The sequence below is a fragment of the Tyto alba genome, unplaced genomic scaffold (assembly GCF_018691265.1).
Source record: "Tyto alba isolate M040663 unplaced genomic scaffold, T.alba_DEE_v4.0 Super-Scaffold_32, whole genome shotgun sequence".
NCBI classification, from domain to species: Eukaryota; Metazoa; Chordata; class Aves; order Strigiformes; family Tytonidae; genus Tyto; species Tyto alba.
The window spans coordinates 5748142-5770511 of record NW_024881307.1 but is presented as its reverse complement, the minus strand read 5'-3'; the positions used below and the strand labels follow the sequence as shown (position 1 = coordinate 5770511).

At 47.6% G+C, this 22370-nt stretch overlaps 1 protein-coding gene across 6 annotated transcripts in view; it reads left to right on the top strand.

The window, feature by feature from the left end:
- The window catches only part of GRIK4 (glutamate ionotropic receptor kainate type subunit 4), a 210591-nt gene that overhangs the window by 134012 nt on the left and 54209 nt on the right, over positions 1 to 22370 (top strand). For all 6 annotated transcript variants that reach the window (XR_006166055.1, XM_042800563.1, XM_042800565.1 and 3 more), the window contains 4 exons: positions 4198 to 4295; positions 7748 to 7913; positions 14001 to 14179; positions 17441 to 17494. Coding sequence is in view for 5 of the 6 variants with exons in the window: in XM_042800563.1 (XP_042656497.1) it covers positions 4198 to 4295; positions 7748 to 7913; positions 14001 to 14179; positions 17441 to 17494 (497 nt within the window). In the remaining variant the exon portion in view is untranslated. The remainder of the gene's footprint in view (positions 1 to 4197; positions 4296 to 7747; positions 7914 to 14000; positions 14180 to 17440; positions 17495 to 22370) is intronic.

Sequence of the window (22370 nt, the reverse complement as noted above, 5' to 3'; positions counted from 1 at the left end):
TAGAGCTTTTTTGTCGTTATAAGTAAAGCCTATTCTCTCTTTGTGTTTGATGTTTCAGCTCCTTTTATGGACATCCAAAATGACTTGTTTTATCATGTTTTTACCTTATTCCTTTTGATGTCCAGGGAGGGACGGATTTTCTACTTACCACCCTGTCCCCTACTGTCTCATTGGTCTTTTAAGCGCCTTTTTGTTGTTAATCCAAACATCTTAGGGCAGGTCAGCAGTCAGAGTGAGTGAGCAACTGAAGGATTTTTAATTTTTATTTATTCACACCAATATTTCGAAGTGTCTGATACATCCATTCAGTGACATTGGCTCAAATGTGCTATTAAATGTCCCACCATTGTTGTGATCCTGCTGGATTTCACATTTAAACCTGCTCTCATAGAGGGTTCCTGTTAAGGAGCATAAAGGATGTTGCAGGAAGCAGTCTCGGAGCTGTGGTGCAGGGATGCACCCTCTGTAACGCCGTCTGTTTATGCACTTGCTGTTTTCTGCATAAGAATCTTGTCTTGACCAGTCCCTGTCATTCAAGATCTTCTGATATGTTTTGCAATCGTGGCAATGTTGAGGTAATTGCAGACCTTCCCTGCTCATTTATTTTCAATTAGAGGCAGGAATCTTCTTTGCATGCAGTTTGAAACCATCATGTCAGGTATCTGTATGGAGTGAAAGAGATGCTGTGTTCTGCACCGTGGGTGGGTGCTCTCACTGGAGTGCTTTCAGCCACACTTTGAACAGGGAGAGTTCATGGAAATTCTTGGCAAGTGCCCTGAGATCCCAGGACGTGAAAGGCACTATCTGACCATGACTAAGTGCATATGCATACGTATATAATGCGAGAGCTACTCACTTGTTGTTGTGCTTTTTCACGTTCAAAAATAAGCACATATTTCCATCTTCCTTTAAAACAGACCTTGCTGCTTCCTGAGTGTGCAGACCTGGACTTAATTCCCAAATATGCTTGTGGAAACTATCGAACACAGCCCTTCCTCGCTTACATGGCAGGACAGACTTGCTAGTATGAAAGGAGGGTCACTGTTTTGCATGGCGTGTTGAACACACTCCTGAGCTTGCGTGAGAGCCACCTCCCTGCTCCAGACTGCAGCCTGTGCTGGGAGGGGGACAGGAGGGTCTGACCCCACCCCTGCTTCTGGGCAAAGCCCATAACTGTGCAGAGGGAGCAACCATAACAGGACATCTGAGCTGTGCGAGCAGCAGGGCTAGGGAGGTCCATGTAGAATTAGAAAAACCTTCATTCACACCTCCAAGGAGCTGCCCCTAAGTGATGGCAGGAGGATCCTGTCCTGCCTAAACCAGTGCAGGTCTCAGCAGAGAAGGGTGTACCCTAGGATGTTTTGTTTTCAAAGACTGATGTGTTTTAAAGAGTGTTAAGAAATCTGTTCACTAAGCCTGTTTCTGGTTTTTCTATCCCGCTGTCGTTCAAAAATGTTTACTTAAAACAGCTGAGTGCAGGCAGTCAATAAAAATGGCTGGAATAGGAGGTTTGGGACGTATCAGGCCTTCAGCTCAAGGATGATCAGTAAGTACCCATGTCCTCATGATAAAACCTCATGATAAAGAGGTTTTCAGCATGTCATCACTTCAATGTCCTGTATTTCTTCAGGTACTGAATTCTAAAAAAACATAAAAATTGGACACAATCTTGGGCAAAGGTAACTGGGTTTGCACCAATCAAAAATGTGTCTTGCACAGTATATAGCTTACATGGCACCCATTTGATGGAGTATGAAGAGACTTGAGTGACAGAGGCTATACTAGTATCTGTGGTTATAGTCCGTGTGGTTATTTAGGATGAATTTTTGGTTCAGGACTGATGTTTCTACATCCTTACCAGTGCTTGTCTGAATCCACAGTGCCTACGATGGTACCGGGTTGAGCCTTTTCTCCCTGTAGAGACTAACAGCATCCAGTAATGTTCTGCAATAGGAAATGTGTTTGTATTACAAGAGAAGCAGCTTTCCAAACCTGGTCGGAACCTTTGCCTCAGGCACCTCCACTTTGCTTCCATTCATTTTCCTTAATTTTACTGGATGTTTCACTCTTGGAGTGATAGGCCAGGTCTTTTTCTTCTGACAGTTGTTGCAACTCTGTTACCATGACTACTTAATCCACGTTTTGTTCTTGATACCAGAGATGAGAAGAAAAGTGTTCACCAAACTTTCCCCTGCATGCAGAACAAAATTCCCCCCAGGACTTTTCCATAATGACCTGCGGGTAAAGAGGACTTGGAGCAGCTTCTTCCTCCTAGATGATGAATTGTGAAGGGTCTGCTGCAGCTGAGAGGAACTGATGAGTGCCGTAGAGATAACATGCAAGGTTTTCAAATTGCTGGTGCTCTTATTTAAAAGGATCTTCTGAAGAGGTGTAAGTGCCTGTAAATTTTTAAGAGAAGAGGAGAAGCAAGTACTGGATTCCTTTGAAGATGCTGCAGAAAAATATCACTCATTCTGTAGCAGACTGAGATGGTGGAGGCTGAGAGAGCATGGAAGGAGGGAAAACCCCAGAGAAGGTGTTTGCATATCATTGGCACTTTCTGTAAGAAGTCAGAGCAATCAGTATGTATAGGGACCTAGTAGTATATGGAGTTTTTCCTTCATGCATCACTCGAAGAGAAGTAAAACCAGTTTCCCAGAGTGACCAACTTAAGTCCTCAGCTTTTGGCCTTGTATTCCAGTCATGAAGCTATGGAGACTTATGAAGTCTAAGGCCAGAGATGACCACCTTGATTAGCTGATCTTATCTTCTGCAGAAAATAGACTGTAGACATTCACTTGCTGAATGCTTCACTCAGCCCCATAGCTCACTGTTCTACAAAAACCCAAGCGCAGTATAGGCTCTCATTTCATGTCTTGATTTAAAGACCTGAAGTTGATAGAAAACCTGCTCTGATCTGTAGTACAACAGTCTTGATGATGAATTCTCTTCACTACAAAATTTATATTCTGGTTTGAATTTTTCTAGCTCCTTTTTCCAGCTGCTGAATCTAGGTAACTTTTTACAACCATCACAAAACCTTGTCTGGCTTGTAAGCCAGGGACCTGCAGTGAGGATGGTGCTCTGAAATAAGCCAGCTATTTGATACTGAAGAGGCACTATCTTTAAAATCTCAGCTTTGTGATATGGTGGTTTAATTTTTACATATGAAAATGTTGTGAGCTTGCTCTCGCCAGAACTGATAAGGAATTGTGGTGCCTCCTTTCTCCCCTGTGGTATCCTCTTTCTTCAGAAAGCAGTCACTTGACGCCAGGTGAGCAAATGTGGCTTTGTCTGTCCAGGGAGAAAGGAGCTGTGTGCGTGGCGATGCTGAAGCAGGTCTGGTATTTCAGAAGAAGCCGTGGCCAGCACATGTTCAGAGCAGCCTTTCGGAGTCCGGGGATTCAGGTGTGAGGGGCTCTCACCTTCTGTTTGCGAGGCTTTGCCTGCACAAGCTGCTCTGGAGGAGCGTTTCTGAGTGACGTGGTTGATTGGGATGGCAGCAGGGAGGTGACACCAGCTGGGGTAGTCCTTGGAGTGCCATTCAGCTAAATTTGTGCTGTGAATTAAAAGGACAAAAGGTTGCAGTTTAACCCAGGAAGCTTGAGGGAAGAGATTTAACTTCTTCATTTTGTCAGGGTCTTTTTATTGTTCTGCTAACCTTGGTGGCATGGAGCCAGAAGATTAACTACTGCCAGAAAAAAAAAACCAAATGAAAAACAGTAATATGATCCTCATTATTACCACTGAGCTCTGCAGAGGTTGAGGGAAGAAATTCATACCAGTTTGTTTGCTGCTAGATGATGCTTTGAAGACAGATCACTGTTGTGTTTAGCATCTTCCATAAACTTTAGTTAGTGTTTTATCTTGGAGATTAGCAGATGGGGCCAAAAAGGGATGTTACAAGAGAAAGACCCCAGTTCTGAGTCAGAGATGATGATACAGGTGTGTTGGTGAGAGCTCAGGTGGGATTTAGAAAGGCTGGGGAAAGACAGAAAGGAGGGTGTCACAGGTGGTGTGCCACTGCTTCAGAGGGGAATAGAGGGATTTTTTGGAGACATAAATGACAGGGAGTACATTGTGTGAAGGAGATGTTGCTGTATCCTTAGTAAGGTGCAGCAGGTTCTGTAAGCATGACTGTCAGCTGGAAATTGAGGACAAAGCCTAATGTGTTTTTCCTCTTTCTGGTGCCCACAGTGTGCCAGATTCTGCCAAAAGGAGTGGTAGGAGTCTTGGGACCTTCCTCAAGCCCAGCCTCGAGCTCTATTATCAGCAATATCTGTGGGGAGAAAGAGGTAAGTGAAAACGTCCCATGTTGGAGGAAGCCTGTGCCCTTGTGCCGATTGACTTGGCCCCAACGCCCTCGCGCCCGGCGGCTGCCCAGGGCTGGGAGGGTAACGCGAGAGCCCTGGCTCCTTCCTCCCCATGTTTTGTGGCAGGCCTGGGGCGAGAGCGGAGTCACTCGCTGTGGGCAAGGGGCACTGCGGAGATCCTGACCCGTTCCCCAGCCCCCACCTTCGGCACGTTGTCCTTCCAACCGAAGATGCTCTCAGCGGGCTCATGTCGCAGCAGTGCTTCCCGCTGGCTGGTGCCTGGGCTCCCTGGGAATACAGTGTTTTTCTGGTGATTTCGTTAGTGTGGATTAGGTTTTTAATTTACCGCTATACCGAGCAGCAATGCCTCCCGTGCAGATCCCATGCAGAAGGGCTTCCTGCAGCCTTGAAAGGCTTAGTCTGAGACTGTTGTGTCTATGCCAAGTGCCAGCTACAGCCACACAGCTCGCTGCAGCTTCCAGCTCTGCCTTACACTGCCTTCTCCCTTGCCTGGGTCTGCCTCTTGCAGACGTCAGGTGCTCTGTTTCTCCGTCATCCTTTCTGTGTATGCACACCTCTCCTTTCCACCCAGCTACCCAAGCCCCCTCCAGCCAATGTCCATGTGCCTCATCATCCCCAGTGTATTCTGTCCTCATGTCCCAGCTGCAAGGGAGAGCAGGGACATTGCCTCCATCAGACAGGGGCAGTGAGGTACCTGCCTATGGTACTCCAGAACAGCCTTGCCAGAGATGATTTGCTGTAGTCATCTTACCTGCTATATCGTCCTTCCTGTGCTCTGCTATGGCTTCTAATGAGCAGAGCTGACTGCTTGGTTCATCACCCCCTCTCCTAATGCACATGATGTTCCAGCTTATTCCTTTTCCATTTCGTCTCTTCTTTTCTGCCTACCTTGTCCTTGTTTTCATCTGTATTGCCTTTTATTTCAGCTTCCTTCACGTGCAATATTAATGCAAACCATGTCTCCACTGACTGAGGGGTGCACAAACCGCAGCTTGCCCTGGCTGATGCACATCCCAGCCAAAGTTTCTGGGTGTGACATGACTTTGTGCACATACTTGGAAAGCTGCTGTTTCATCAATGCAAACCCTTTTATCTGTGTTCAGACTGTGTGCCTGATTTAATATTTTATAAGCCTTGAACCATCTTACACTGATCTGGCTCTGCACACGGGGAAAAGAAATTGAGTTCTCTTCTCATAGTTCATCCCTTTAAAGCCAGATAACATCTCTCAGCCATTTAGCGGTCTCTCTCCGGAGCCCAGCCTCCTTGGAGGGGAGTGCCTGGAACTGAGCACTGTAAATAGCTCGCATTCACAAATGACTGCTGTTCTTTGTTCCCTGAGAATCAGAAGTGTTGAAGAGATGGAAGAGATCTTTTTAGACCAAGTGCTTTGGGCTGGAGCAGGATGGGTCTCTTGAGAGTATTTTGTAGTGCTTTTTCCAGTTAAATGTCCCAGACATGTGCTCCATCCCAGGCAAAGGCAACTCTGCAGTAACAGATTGCAAGTGGTTTTCCCCTGAAATCCATATTCAGTCTGAGCCTCTGATCTAAGTCCCTTCATTTTTTTATTTTTTTTTTTCAGAAATTAAAGGTGAGTGCTCGTGCACTTCTAGGGTATTTGATTCTGAAGCTTGATCTCGGCTGCCCTCCTAGTGATGTAAACCTGCAGTAACTCCCTGTGATTTATATCACAGTAGTATCAGTTGGTGCCGCTGTGTTAAACGTGATACAGCAACCCCGGCAGAGCCATTGTACTTACAGCCATCCATCAGGTAAAGGCGTCCCCATTTTACCACTGAGGCACCAGATGGAGTGACTAGCCTGATGTTCACCAGCAGTCTGTGGTAAAACTGGAGGATGACCCTGTGTCTCCCGAGTTACCCCTCTGGTGCCTTCTCTTCTGTCCAGAAAGGGGTGTTGCACTGGGACAGAGCTCTTGGGAGGGAGAGGAGGGCTCCGGGGCTGAAGGTGAGGTCTGAACCAGGGCCGTGATCAGTTCTGGGCGCCTGCAGAGCTGCCGGGGTGGTGGCTGCCTGCACCTCAGCATCTCCCTCTTCTTTGGTAGAGGCTGTTGCTGTAAGTCTCAGGCTCCATCTGGCTCCTGACAACGATCAGCATACTTGTACTGGAGCTGCCCTGTCTGCTCTGGTTAAAGGAATTTGCCTTTCACTTACAATCTGTTTCTCTCCCTGTTAATAGAGCCCACAATGAGGGCTGCAGAGTGAAATCAAGGCAGATAGCAACTCAGTACTCTTTAACTTTCCTATTGCTAACCAAACAGCTTATGCTGTCAATAAAGCAGCCATCACAACCTACTAATAGCCTTTCCCAAGAGGAGAGAGGTGGAAGGCATGGGATGATAGCTTCCAGAAGGACTAATAATGGAGGAAAAGAGGACTTGACACTCCTCTAATAAAGCCAAAGCAGATGCTTCCCTTTCTCTGTCTCCTACTTCTCCCAAATAATTCACTTGGCAAAAGGAAGACAATATTCCTTCCCCTTACTTACTGAACTCCTGGTGTCTGAGCTTGATCTGTCTGCTCACCTGTTCCCTCTACACGAGAAACTGTGAAGCGTGCAGCAGAGCTGCCTTGGAGGGAGCCCTCGGGCTGTCCTGTCTGTGTGTTCCCCCCCCACCACCCGTGGCTTCCCTGCTTCTTCTTCCCTGAATTCCCTGGGAAACAGGCATCCCGCTCCTGCCTCCTGCTCCGCTGTATTAATGGCAAGCACAGCATTATTAGGACTCGTGGTGACAGTCCCGTTGGAGCTTGCCCGCCATATGGCTACCTGTTACTTCTCCGCCGATCAAAAAAGCCCAAAGCTTCTGGCTGCTGCACCTGTTCCTCTCTCTCCTGAGCCTTGCCAGCACAGGGTCATCTTGTTATTCCCCTTCATCTCTCCTAATTACCTGATGACACATCGGTACTGCAGGCAGAGGTGGATTTGCAGCACTTCATCCATCTAGCACACAGAAAAGGTCTGTGGATCTCCACCACGGGCTGTGTAACTCCCTGTCTGCAAAGCATCCTCCTTATTTACCCAGGCAGCAAGCCCCAAATGAAGTGTGGGCCCAGCTACAATTAGTGCCCAAGCTAATTAGTTTGAACTCATCCGGAATGGTTTCCTGTGCTGTAATCACAGCCCCTGTTGCCTTTCTCTGAGTGGCTCAGCAAGACTTTTCCTGATCCACTCCTTCCCATGGCTTCTTGTTGCTGTGATAATTATTTTCCTCTGCTATTGCACAAGTCCCACCCTTCTCTCTTCACTCCAGTGATGCTTCTGCAGTTTTATTGGGATATTTCACTTTCCGCCTGCTGTGCATTTCACACCAAAGGTCCTTTATGGTAGATTTACTTGTTTTTATTTCTTTTTTCCTCTTTAATTGTGTTTTCTTTCCCCTTCTCCCCACTTAGGTTCCTCACTTCAAAGTGGCGCCAGAGGAGTTCCTGAAGCTGCAGCTCCAGCGGTTCACCACCCTCAACCTCCATCCCAGCAACACCGATATCAGCGTAGCCGTGGCAGGAATCCTGAATTTCTTTAACTGCACCACCGCCTGCCTCATCTGTGCCAAAGCTGAATGTAAGTCCTTACCAGGCTGGGTTTGTCTGCCCCTCTTCTCCTGGTGCCTTCTCTTCTGTCCCCTTCTGCGTGTTTGGTGCCTGTTGGAAAAGGTCTCTGGGCAGCAGGCGAGAGCTGCCTCGCTGTTGTGTCCCAGGGTGCTTGTCTTGGCTCGCTGTGGTGGCAGGGTCCCTTCTGTTGGCAGCAGTCGGGCACTCGGGCAGAGCAGCCCGAAACAGCGGAGACCTGCGGGGCCGGGATTTCCACCCTGTTGCCCCGTGGGGGTGTTTGCGGCGCATGTGAGAGGAGGAAAGGGGATGGGGAGAGACTTGCTTGCCTTCTGTTTGACAGTCTGAAGAGTGTTTTGCTTGCACAGATGGGTTTTTGAAATAATAATAAAAAAAAAGGCTTAGTCTTGTTTCTGGAGATTATTTTAGGCAAGTGAAGCTTTTTGAAATATGTCTTTCCCAAACCCACGTGCAGTTTGTGGCCTAAAAGCAGGACTTGATTAGTAGTCTATACACTGCACACCCTCTTGGTCTCTGCAGCCATACATCTGCTGGTAATTGTGCCTCTGGATGCTGGAGCATTCACCTTGGCAAGACCATATTCATCTCTGCATAAGTCTCCTAACATGGCAGGAGCAGGCTCTGCATCACAGTGGTTAAAGTAAGGGGTGTCCTGTGCTTTTTAAGGTCAGCGTGTAGATAGGTAGCTGGTATGTAGTAGCCACACCAATTTTGCTTTTAATGTCCCGTAGCCAGATGTGTTAGTGTTAGAGTTTACCATACAAACAAGCCTAAAAGAGGGGCTTTGAAAAAGCACGTGGATCCCGTATGAGCTTTGGGGATACTGGCAGGAGCTTAGCAGTCCCTGACTGGGCGGCCAGGTATGAAGGAAAGACAACATCCTTTCCAGCTCGCCCTGGGCAAACTTCACACCACCAGCTGTGCAAGTGATGCAGTGTTGTGGCAGACTCCTGCACAAGGACAGAAAGAGTAAAAGTGCCTTTGCCTTTTCTTTTTGCTTTATGTACTCTGAGGAGACCACATCCTCAGCTGATGTCAGTCAGTAAATTGCCTTCAGTAAGTGTGCTCAGATTTACCCCAGCAGAGGACCTGACCTGAAATTATGCAATTAAAATAATGCAAATGGTCTCCTACATTACTTCTAGTGCTGGAAATTTTCATTGTCTAACCTTAACCTTAAGCAAAAAGGGGAGGGGAAAAAAAAAAAAAAAAAAAGAAAAAAAGAAGAAAACATAATTAGGTTTTCTCACCTGCTGTGCAGCTTGCTCCCAGCTCTGTCCTCATGCTACTGCCAGGCAGAGAGCACACCGCCATGCACTCCTGCCTTTCCCTCCAGCTTCATGCTAATGGGTGCCTCCCATTGAATGCAGTCTGGTATTAATATGATTCTTCATTTAACTGGATCAAGACCTTGGGAACCAAATAGCTCACATTAAAATAACACCCCTTTAATTGAATCAATTCAGTTTATTTTGCTCTGGTATTCCTGGATAACTCAATATTTAGGATGTGCTGTGCAACCCGAGTCCTTCCCAGACCCAGGGAAGCAGGCAGATGGGTGTCTTTCATGCATCCTGCTCTTTGTGCTCACTAAGGACCTTAGGCTAGGCTTGAAGCACAACACACTCTGACTATAACAGAGTGCAGAAAAGTCATAATCCAGCTTCATGTAGTAGCACAAGACCTCATTTTCCCTTAGGACAAGCAGGGCTCCTAAGCATGCTCCTTAAACAACTAACTCAAGACACTTTGGGCTTTCGTAAGGTTCCCTGGAGGCAGATAAGGAGAGCATATGAGCTATCTGCTCATCAGTGAGGAAATGCTGTTTTGAGGGATGTTATTATTTAGATCCCAGGAGGGAAAGTCATAGATGTTTTGGTTTAAATACAAGGCTGTGTGATGGGACCCCTGGGTCCTATCCTGTCAGGCTCAGACTACCACTGTAAGGAGCCACATCCTTCCTCTGGGGACTAATTGTAGTTTTTTCTGTCAGAAGCAGACAATGACCCTCAAAGTCAATGAACTCAGGCCAGCCTAAGTGTAATGCAATGGTGAATAGAATAAGGGTATGTGACTCAGTTTCTCTGTGGTGTGGAATAATTAGCGAGATTGTGAATTGCTCCGGAGTCCTAACGTGGAAGGCTTTGTGTGATTCCACATAAACCTTAACCTGCAAAGGCAACCACAGACAAGTGCAGGGATGTGTAGGCTTCATAGGAGGTACACTGTAAACTGATTGTCAGAGGGAGGAGATAACACCCAGTGCTTAGGAAGGGAGACCAGGACAGTGAGATCAAAAAGCTTTTGCATGCCCTAGGGCCGCAGGCCAATGTTTGAAGCAGTGCTGTTAGGTGTAAGGGCAAGGTTGTATGATGGGAATCACCATTCCTCTTCCCAATTGTCAGGGTCAAGGATTGCACCAGCACAAACCTGGTGCAACCAGAACTGGAATTGCAGGTCCCCTGGGCCTTGGTGGGCAGAGCTCGGAGAGGAGGAGCCTGTCTCCTTCTCCCCAGCAGCCTCGGGGGCAAAAGCAATGTACAGGGATGTGGGAATCCACAAAGACCTCTAGATCATGCCTTCCCTGCTTCCGAGGGGCATTCCCTGGCATTGGGCTGTGAGGTGGGCCAGGTATTCTGGAGGGGAGACCAGATCTGCAGAGAGCTTGGGGGTGGGCTACTTCTGCCAGCTCCAAGTGTTTGCATAAGAAAAGGAAAAATAAAATAAGCAAGGTCAGGACTTCCCACTGGACATCTTGAACCACTGACCTGTGTGGTTTGGCGTGTACCTATGGTCCCCATAGGACTGACTGTTCAAACAGCCTCTCTGTGCACCGTGATCTTCACTTTAGTACTTCAAAGTTGCCAGGAAGGGTCTGCAAGCCCTTCCTCATGTTCAGCTTGCAGAGCACCCTTCTGAAGTGCTGGTCTGTTAGCAGCAGTGTCTCATCATCAAACAAAGGGGAATCTCTTCAGATAATAGTGACTTCCCTCCACATGGCAAGAGGAGCTGCAAGCAGGAGGCCTGATGAGCCTGCAGGTAGAATATAGCGTGCTGAAAATAATAATTTCCTCAAGCCAGACGAGGAGATCAAATGCTTCTTTTTTAGCCTGGTCCCACTTCCTCCTCTCTGTGCTTGATGTGCTTTACAAATTTAGCAGCTGGGCTCTGCCTTCCTCCCCACAGAGGCCAGGGCGGCTGTCTGACCTGGGCTCGTACCCTGGGGAGCTGTGGGCTGGAGGAGAAGGTGGCAACAGAGGTGCAGATGTAGTCAGCAAAGAGAAAAATGAAGAGGAAGCTGAGGGTCTGACATGAATCACAAACTCATAGTAGTTGGCAGAGGGATGCTATCCAGTTTGCAAGATTAACTTACTGCTGAGATATACAACCTTCGGCGTTAAGGAGCAGGATCTAATTTTAGTTCTGCAGGAAATTAAATAGGAAGGGTGCATTTCCAAAGGGAATGGCTGAAGATTTCCCTCCAGACACCCATACCTTTCCGTGAATTACTGTCCCCTTGAAAGTCACGTCATGGTATAAATCTGGGCTTCTCCCACCATGCAGAGTAGCGCAGCTTTCCCTTTTCCTTCAAGTCTGTCCAAAGCTGAGCGCCGTGGGGCTGCGATCTCTGGCAGAACTCTGTCCTGACTGCGGTGCAGGTACTCCCTGCTGCCAGCCCCAGCTTCGCCGGGACGTTTGCCTGGGAACGCTCTCCAAGGGCAGAAGTATTTTATGTTCAGTGATAGTCCTGAGACTTCAGTCCGTGGGCGGTAGTGCCAGTGGGTCCTGGCATCCGTCACCGGTGTGCTCAGTCCTCACCGCTGACTTAAATTGGGTGTGGGTTTGGTAGTGAGTGCCTGGGGAGCTGCACCTAGTGCTGCCTCCCCTCCCCCTCAACATCCACTTCTTACAGTGTACAGTGTTAAATGCCATGAAATTTAAATAATTGTGTAAATAAAGGGTAAGTTCCCATGTCTTTTTTTTTTTTTTTTTTTTAATGCAGGACTTTTAGAAAGTTAGTAAAGTGCTCTTAGAATCCTTAACTTTGTAGCTGCAGATTTTCCTGGGATGAGATGTAAACTTGGTATTCTCGGGACTGTTACTTGCAGCAGCCTGTCCAGTCCCTTGCAGATGTGGAATATGGTGAAAATAAACCTTGTAAGGATCAAATGGAGGGTTTAGGTAAAACTTACAGTTCACTAGAGCTAGCACACAAAAAGTTTTCAGGTGAGGTCTAGTCCATGTGTCCTGTACACAGAGTGAATTCACTGGCTATTGAGAAAGAAAAAGAAGCTGGTGTGGTCTAGAGAAGTCCTAGCCATAGCTGTTTTTGTAGTCCCTTGCTGAGTTCCTACCTGTACTCAGAGAAAAAGTAAGAGGCAAATGCATTGTAAAGAGCTCAGTGCAAACTTAGCCTGCTGGAAAACTCTTGCTGTGAATGAGAGGCTCCTCATCTTGGATGTATCCCTTTTATTGCACTGCTTTGTTGCCTTTGTGAAGTGCTGGGAGTCCTTGACAGCAGCGCTAACGCTAATCACATTGCATTGTATCGCTTTCCTGGCCCCTGACCTTCTGAATGAGCAGTTTCATGCAGTCAAAAGTACGGTTAGGTTAAGAGTAGAGCTCTGACTTAAGGATGGGTTTTGCCCCTCTGCCAGCTGGGACATGATTCTGCTGCTAGTTCTGCTCTTTTCAGTTTCCTTCAGTTCAGCTTTCTCCCTTCTTTTCCGATTGTCTTTCTGTAGGGACAGGATGTGTGACCGTGCTAGCTGTCTGTGTCTTGCTAATGATTACATCTGGTGGTCCCTCTAGTCAATCAAACTTGGCAGGAGGTTATTTCCTAATGAAACTCAGCAGCTGGGTAGAAGAGACAGACTCTATCAAATATGCTTTCTTGACTAAGAAAAGCTGCAGCAGGAGCTCTGACGTCTTATTAGACATCAAGGAAGCTGTGTTGGAAGGAACCCTTGCAATGACCTAGCTGCAGGAAGAAACTTCAATCCGAAGTGCCGAAGGCAATAGGGCACAAGTCGAGGGAAGTCGGGACTCATCCATGTGGGTGTTCACTAATTATTACTTCTAACCTTCAGCTCCTGTCTGAAGGGAGAGCCCGGTCCTGCAGACTGCATGGGGAGTGCTGAGGTAGCCAGAGTCCTGGCTCTTGCCTGTGGCTGGTCACGTCCAGATGCTGCCCGAGGAGGCAGAGGGCTGTGCTGTGCTGGGGCACTCGGAGGGCTCAGTGGAGGCATGGGGGAGGCAGAAATGTGGATGACAAGGCAGAAAGAGGGAGGGCAGCTTTGACCTGGAGGTGGAAGGTGCATCTCCAGAGACCTTGCTCGGTGATGGAGCCACTGGACTGCAAACACTGTCTTACTTTACTCTCTAATTTCCCCATAAAGCACCAAATATGCTGGATTTTTTGATGTTTTTATTATTGGCTTCTGTGTTGCTCTGGGAATCCCCAGTCCACAAGTAATTCTGCACTGTGCTAGGACCACATTCACCATTTTTTTCACAATTTTTTTATGTAGACCTAATGTTGTGGTTTTGCAATGGTCTCTGCTTCATCTGACTCAGCAGAGCTTTCCATTCCCAGGGACTCATACCCTTGGAAGACAGCAGATCCCTATCACAGTGCTCCGAGATCTCCAAAGCATATCAAGTTGTGCCTTGCAGGGCACTTAGTTTGGGTGCTAGTAGTAGAAAGGCTTAGGAGGAGGCATCATCTCCAGCAAACGGTGATAACCAGAACCATCTTGCATGCAGTAGTATAACGGAGAACTTGTCTGGACTCTGGAGTCCTGAGCGAATTTGTATCAGCAATTTTATCTCTTTGCAAGAGGCCTTTGGGGCTGCTTTTTGACTGGAGAACAGCTGGAGTAGCTCCGTGGTTTCCCATTCCTTGCTGGCCCAAGCAGCGAGCCTGTGCTGTGGCCCCAAACCCTTTCCTTTGCAGCGCACAGAGGCAGAACTGCAGGACTGCTTCCTACCAGGGGTGACTATGGGCCATGGGAGAAGTGCTTTTTGAACGAAGCACAAAATTTAAAAGCATCTATTTTTTTCTCCCTTTTATTTGAAGGCCTCTTAAACCTAGAGAAGTTGCTTCGGCAGTTCCTCATTTCCAAGGACACTCTCTCAGTCCGGATGCTAGACGACAGCCGGGATCCTACCCCTCTCCTAAAAGAGATCCGAGATGACAAAACAGCTACCATCATTGTACATGCCAATGCTTCCATGTCTCATACCATTTTGCAGAAGGTAAGTGTCTGTTAAGCATCACAGCTGTAAATGCTGCTGCTTCCACTGAATGAGATGCTGCGTGCAGTACATGAGCATGCACATGCAGGTGTTGTATGATAATGGAGTGTAAAAATTCCTGCAGCAACCCTGGAAATGGTCTCTGCTGAGAGGGGAATTGCCACTGACGGAGTTTCTGGGGAAAATAATTTGCTCTCTCTTTTCAGGACTGTATCTATAGAAGCAATGATTTCATTGCTCTGAGCTGATATATTTGCTTCCTAGAAGGGGTGTGTGCTTGTGGCTCCTGTTACCATCAAACAGTCGTGGAGGGCTGCTTGGTGCTCTGAAATTAGTCAGTCAGTGCAATAGTTTTTTCTTTTTTTTTTTCTCCAAATACATTTCTAACTTTCTGCTTCCTTTTTTTATTGTCTTATTAACCGAGATTTTATTTTAATCATGTTTATTTTTAAATGGTCTCTTGCTGCAGTTTTTAGCATTTGTTTTGATAGTCTACTTCAAAATTGAGCAGTGACTCCAGATGGAGAATAAAGTTGTGGAGTTTCCCCACATCCTGGAAGGAACAAGAAGTACTTTCTGGAATGGAGGCAGGATCCAAGCAGTGGGGTCCCCACTTCACTGTTGGTGCAGTCATTACACATGGTGTCCTGGCTGCAGTATCAGGGAGTCACCTATTCAGAGACCTTGACTGTATCAGATTTATCCCTGATTCCAGTCAGCATAAACCATCAGAACTGTTTTTATTATGCCCCACCCACCCCTCACTCCCCGAGAGATTTTTATTCCACTGCTTGCAATTTTGCATTTCTAAATAGGCAGGTTTGGGGGGGGGGGGGGGGGGGGGGGTGTTGGGTCCATTCTGTGCAAGGAGGTTGTGGGTGTTTTTTTCATTTTTTTCTTTTTTTTTTTTTTCCCTCCTGGTCCCTGTTCCATGCTGCCTGGCTGCTGAGGGCTGTCCCCCTCCTCTGTTGCTATAGTGACTTCCCACAGGCACACAGCGGCACTCTTCAGGCACCCGCGGTCTCCCTTCCCGGCTCGAGCATCCTTCTGCCATGACTGATAAAGATGTCAGAGATTGCCACGATTTTTCAGCAGTTCAGTAAAACCTAATGTAGACTTCCTGGCTAGAGGGTTGTAGGAATGGAAGGTAATAAATAATGAGCTTGTGATCTGGCAACTTCTTGCACCTTGGGAAGCTGGAAAGTATTTTTTTTATAGAGGTGCAACCAGAGTAGGGAGTGAGGTTGTGGTGAGCAGGTAGGTACATACTTGGCCTCTGCCCACAGGTCACCAAAAGCAAGAAAAATCCACTTGGTTTGAAAGTGCCTTGTGTCATACCTGTCTTGGGAAACCAGTCCTGGTCTCGGACAATGAGAGAAATAGCAATTTCTCATCTCTTGCCCTCCACATATGGTCTGGAGACACATGGTTGCTTCCTTGATTACCAGCCTGTCTTGGCTGCCCACCTGCCGGCAGGCATGTTAAATGGATGGGAGCGATGCTTGCAGGAAGCACTTTGTTGCTCGCTTTGATTTTCTGCCCTTGAAATCAAATGCACAGACTTCAAAGGGGGTCAGAGGGACTGCTGACATTATCGCTGTCCCCAGGAAGGGAAAAGGGAGGGAAATGGGTGCCAGATTTTATTGCGTAGGCACTTAAAAATGAGGCAGCTGTCTGAAGAGCTGGCTGAAAGGCAGCCTCCTCTGGAGTTGTGATGCTTGTTCGGTCAAATGACGTTGCTGTGTCCCTTTTGCCACATGTGCAAGGGACAGACTGACAACATGCAACCAAATGGCTGGACACAGCCACACCTAAGCCACCGTCTGTCCTGTGTGTGCATCCAAAGCTTTCCTTACTGCCCATGTCTGCTCCCAGTGCAATGGTGTCGGCCTTGGTCTTGCACAGAAATAGGTAAAGAATGGGCAGGAATGGGGAGAGGTGCAATCTGAGCCACCTCCTCCTATCTCTCCTTCACTCACTTTCTGTTGTCACCATCCTCCAGCTTTGGGGGGAGATGGACAGGGACTAAAACCAAGTAAGGAGGTGCTCCCTTTGGTCCTTCCTTCACTGCCTCCAGCTCCTCTGTGTGGTCTGGGGTGATGGGAAAACCTCTTTGCCAAGGCCCGGAAGCATGATTTGAGACCAGCTGCGCTTGGCAGGGAAACATAGGCTTTCAGGAGGATCTGCAGAGTAATCCCCCACTTTCTTTAGCATCTGTTCCCACAAACAACTCCTTGTTTACGAGAATTTTGAATTTTGGAAAAGGATTTCAATGGTCTGGTCTGTGATTTCTACAACAGATCATCCCATGGGAAAACCCATGTCCTCTCTGCATCTCCATACACTTTTACCCTCTTTTTTCTATTTCTGTGGCCATTGCGACCCTGTCTAAATTCTGGAGAACAGGCTGAGATACTACATTTCACTCATGCTAATTAATTGGCGGTACTGGAGCCCAAATCTGACTGATACATGGGAAAACCACCACTGGGATGGCTGCCCTTTTTCTGTAACTCCAGAAGAGCTTTTTGCCTTGCTCTCTGCATTGTGGTGTTTATGGTGAAAGGGGACAAGCCCTGAGTTCTCTTAACTGCTGCTTTCCCTCACTATGTTCAGAAAGATGTTGATAGTTGAACAGGAGGAAAGCAGCATCCATTTCCAAAGCAGCAAATGCCAGCCAACCTCCAAACACACAGTACACCCGAGGAACCCCTCATCCCAAGGGGCTCTGGAGGCCTCGGGCTGGGGCTGCAGGACCCCACCTGGCCTTGCCAGGGTCCATACTGGCCCTTGCTGTTGGGCGGGTACAAAAGCTTTTGCTTCCAGTGGATGTTTTCCTTCCAGGTTGTCCTTGACTCGGTACACCCATAGGATGAGGCTGCCTGCAGAAATCCCTGAATGTCATCTTTCACCGTGCTGCAGAGGGAGCAGGGGTGGTCACAGGTGTCCAGAGTGACAGCTCGCGCAGTGTTGGGTGGTTTCTCTCTGCCAAGCAGCCCCTGTGCAGGTGCTTTGTCAGTGCTGTTGCAGAGGAGACCTCAGAGGTAGGCTCAGTCCCGCTGAAAAATTGGTTCACCAGACTTTAATTTCACAGGTCAAATTGTGTTTCTGTGTCCCACCATTCCCTGCCTGCAGGAAGACAGCCGTGCTTGCACAGAGCGATAAGGATGAAAAAGCAAATGTGGCCCAGTCTCTGCCTTGCTGGAGTGGAGATTGAAGATTGTCAGGCTCTGGTCTAATCTCCTTTCCTCTCCTTCACAGGCAGCTGAACTGGGAATGGCGTCTGCCTATTACACGTATATCTTCACTAATCTGGTAAGACTTTTTTCTCGGCTTTTCTCCCGTGTGCGTGTAGAGTCATGTTAATGGGAGCTGATCTCCCCGGCCTGTGGGAGCATTGGGAAAGAGCCACATGCTTGTGGAGCAGGGGATTCATGGCAGAGGGGGAGGGAGGCAAGGAGGGGTGTCCCCCTGCAAACCTGAGCATCAGTCTTGGGGAAGTCTTGCCCTGGGCTTTGGGAGGTGAAAGCCAGCAGATGCCCAGTAGCACCGATCAATCCCGTGCAGCTGCCAATGGCAGGGTTTGTCGACACTGTGGCTGGAGCCGGTGCGATGAGATGGGTTGTGCAGGTCTTTTGGGAAGTGCTGGCAGATGGGTGGTTCCTGACCCGAGGGCTCGGGAGGGTTATGCTGGAGGTGTCAGCCCCCAAGCCCGTTCCTTGTGCTGGGAGAAGGTCAGGCTGCACTGGGGCAGGCATGCCGAGGGCACCGTGGCCCCGTGCTTTTCTGCTGCGCCTCTGAGAGCAGCTGTGTAAGACAAAGGAAGGATGATACCATAAATGTTGAGAGGCAGAGCAGGGTATATCTTCAGCATGGCCCTTGGTGATTTGGCTTTATAGCTACTAATAACATTAATGGGGGGTTCGTGCAGTTAAATCCCTGAGTACTGTGCTAAACAAGGAGTAATGGGCTTAGGCAGCAGCAGGGGGAAACCCAAAATAAACATCAGAGAAACTTCTCTTGCTGCAGCAGCTACAAGGCTCTTGAACAGGCTGCCAAGTGGTGTAGGGGAAATGCTGCTGCCGGGGAGACCAGATACTTACCTACTAATGCTGGTGTGGGGATGATGGAAACCTGAGTGCGGCAGGATGGGCTGGATGATTAAGTGGAGGTGCCTTCCAACCTCAAATGATACTCATATTCTCTAATTTCTATTAATATTTATGCCAGGGTGTGCGTGTGCCAGGAAAGCCAAGAGCTGAATCACGCTTTCTGTTTGGGTGGGAGACAGACGGGAACGGATGGAGCCAAATGTGTAGGCAGGAGAGCTGGAGTGGAGAGGAGGAGGGGGAGGGAGTGAAATGGAGGGGTTGAAAGCCAAGAGAGCAATTGGGACAGAGATTGGAAAAGGGATAGGGAAAGGAGATGTCAGGAAAAAAAGTGCAAAAAGAAAAAGCAAGAAAAAGCCACAAGCTTCCTACCTGAACTAATAGGATTCTGATTCCTGCTTAGTGCTTGATCCATAGGTCCTAACCTTGCTCAATAACAGTCCAGCAAGAACAATCCTCACTGCTCCTGCGGATCCCCACACAAACAGTCGGCACTGGGCAGGCAGGCGAAGGGAAGGGCTGTACCTGGAGGGGATCACCTGGTGATGGACACTGAGGGAAGAGCTGCACCCCCGGGAGGTGAAGGCCACTTGTTTTGAGGCAGTGGCTGCTGCTTTGTGATTTCTCAACCCCTGTGCCATCACCAAGTCAGAGTGTTGCTGTGCTGGTACTGCTGGTAGAGCTAGTAAGGGACAGTGGTCAGCCCCATCAGATCCTGCTCACAGTGCTAAACCATTCCAGTCATTTCCCAGTTGTATCAAGTAGTTTTCCTGTTGCCCTCCAGTCCCAACAACTGTTTCTTGTTCCACTTGCCCTCCCCAGTCCTGGCAGCTGCTGTGCACCCCATGGACTGGGACTATGCACATAGTAAGGGATTTCTATTTGCACATCACCAGCACAGTGGAGTCCGTGTTCCTGGATGGTGCTCAGACAACAGAAATAGCTATAAAGGGTAAGCTTCCCACTGCTACCACCACCACCAGACTGGTTTTGAGCATGGGTGTGATTAAGCATTTGCTCGAGGTCAAAGAGGTGAAATTTGTCTTTGAAACCCATTCGTCTAGTGTAATGCAGTTAAGGCAGGTGAGAAAGAAATGAATTTTGTTGCCATTCACTCTCACAGGATATTAATCTATTTACCCAGGTTATTTTACCACTTTGTCCAAAAGACCCACTCTCAGCAGAACTGACTGGATTTTTGGCAGGGACCATTAAAGAAAGGTGACATCGGGCAAAACCTGGGCAGATGGAAGAGATGTTTAAGGAAATTAGTAATATTTAAATGGGGATGAGAGATGGGAGTGAGCAATTTAGACTAATAAATCTGGAGGGATTATCAAGCTCCTAATGAACCCTCTGAGGTTTTGCAATCACTGCCTAATAGAAAAGAAAAAATCATAGTGAACTTTTGTCAAGGGGAGTAAGCAGAAAGATGGCTTTAAATGGAGGGAGAATGCATCAGAAGAGGAATAGACAGTCTGTATAGCATTAAGCTGCTCGGAGATGGAAAAATATTTCAGGCAAAAAAAGAAGAGGAAGGGGATAAAATGCTGAATTAAACACCTGCCCTGCGGCACTAGAGGGGAATTCTGTTTCTGTCTTCTAGCATTAATTTTATTTAATAAGCACATCCCAGCCGACAGCTAGTTGTGTGTCGCAGCTCCTCTCTCTGCGGAGCGTTAGATGGAGGCAAGTTGCTGCAAGTCGCCTGGCGCCGGTCCACGGTGGAGCGATCCGGGGGTGAGTGCTCCTCGGTAGCCAGCCTGATGACTGCAGATAGCGTCAGCATTGCTCTCCCCGCCGTTCAACGGGGAGGCAGAGTGGCGCGGGAAAGCAGATGCCAGCCTTTGGCAGGAGATTGCGGGAGCAAATGAGGAGGAAGTCCTCGGCCCCCAGTGCATTTCCATCGGAGCCGAGGCGAGCAGCCTGATGTAAAAATATCCACAGGCTAATTTACTGCGTGCAAATTCATTATCAGCCTCCTTCAGCCAGCTCAAGGGACCCTTTTTGTCAGCAACAGAAGCTCAACAAATTTTCCAGGAGTCCTAATGGAACTCACAGAGCAGAGCAGGTCTGTTGCATTTCTCTTCCCCACGTCCATCATCTGTGTACAGGGTACTTGTGGCAACTGAGCACCCTTCTGTCCCTTGCAGAAAATCTCAATTTGACCGAAGTTTCTTCATGGCACCTCCACATGGTGACAAACTCCCTTGCTCTGGGTCTTGCCCTTCTGGGAGGGCTCAAATTTCCTGATGATTAATGGCAACCGCTGACCCAGCTCCCTGCGCTTTGGTTTGTGCGGGGCTGAGATGAGCTCAGAGCTGCTCGTCAGCCTTTCCCCACACCCTGGCAGGGCACAGGGTTTCTGCGTATCCACACAGCTTATGACTGTGCGAGGGGCTGATGCTGTGCTCCATAATAATAATAATAGTAATAACAATGCTATTTCAAGCAGGCTGTTGGGCATTGAAAAAAATGTCCATCCTAGTGCTGGAAATCCTTGAAATCAGCAGTGCAGGGCAGGAAGGAACTTGGATGCCTCCAAAATCCCATACTACAGTTAATTCAGTTAATTCTTTTAGCGTAGCTTCTTGTTGGTTTTGTCTTTTTTTTTTTTTTTCTCTCTTTTTTTTTTAATTATTATTATTTTTTTTTATTTTGCTATAATGTATGGACCTCAGGCTGGGTTTAAATTTAAAAACATTTGTCAAGGAGATTGGATGGAAATAATTGAAACCATTAAAATTATTACTGTAAGAAGGAAGGTGTAAAGGAGTTTTACTAGTGCCTTGAGTCAGACAGTCTATTCACTGGATGCAGTTTTGTTCTCCAATATTGTGCGGAGGTGTTGTTGCTGATAAAACAGCTGCTGTATTCAATTTCCAGAGACCAGATAAATCAGTTCTGGTTTGGTTTTTTGTTTTCTGTTTTTTCTTCTTTGTTTAGTGATTTTTAAAGAGGTTGGTCTTCATATAGGATGAGGTTTTCAAAGCTGAATTGTCACTCTGGATGCCATGTTGGAACTGGAGGGGAAATTAGTGTCCGGGTCACCCAGACAGCATCACACGTTTCAGCGGTAGCTTGTCATTGCAGTAGCATCCTTTGGAAGGAGGGAATGATGTAAAGCAAAGCAGAGGGAAAGTGGGCTACAGCTTAGTATATGACCAGGTCTGTGGAGCTTGGGTTTTTAGTCCTGCTTTGTGAAATGACCTTCTCTTGGTGAAATGACCTCTTTCTGTGTCTGGTTCTGTAGCGTGAGCTCCAGCACAGGCCACGCTGCACCAGGTCTGCTGGCCACAGGCACCCTGCTCTCCCTTGCACAAGTGAAGAAAGTGGACTCTTGTAATGCTTTGACAAATTTTACCTTCCAGTCCAGCCAGACTTCCTGATTCCCCGTAGCTGATGCAAACCTTTTTGTAGAGCCCCAATCATTCTCCGGATTTATGGTTTGTGTTTTCAGTGGCATGTGGTAGCAGGGCAAACAAATCAGGTTTTTGCAAGGATGCCAAAGCAATTTCTCCTCGTTCTAGTTAGCATGAGAAAAGGAGGATTTAGACGAAGCAATAACTGTACCTCCCTGTATTTTGCTGCCTGAGCTAACTTACCTGTCTGGGTCTTTTTTATGCCTTGTTCAGAGTCCATTCTGTGCTTGATTTCCAGCTGTTGAGTAAATCATTCCTTCAGATACAGCCCAGGCCCTCTGGTGTGAGAGCAAACCTCTCTCTTTTCCTCTGCCCTCATGCTGTCTTGTCCTATTTGTCTCTTAGACATTCTACCCCTTGTTTTCCAAGAGCTGTGCTTTTCAGGTCCCAACATTAGCACTTGACCTCTTTGCTCTTTGAGGATTTGTCACTCCTCAAACCTTAGGCTCCCTGCAGAGAAGTCAAAGTAAATTGCTTTCACTAAGCATGTGGGCAATGTATTTTCCTAAAGTGTTCTTGTTTTGAAGAACAGCCTCCACAATTTAATATCTCCCCTTGCATGAGGAAGTAAAAGACCCATCCTTACTAGCCTATGGCACACCAGTGCTTTTGTGATGCGTCAACTTTTTAAGAGCAACCAGATTATATATGGACAGAGAT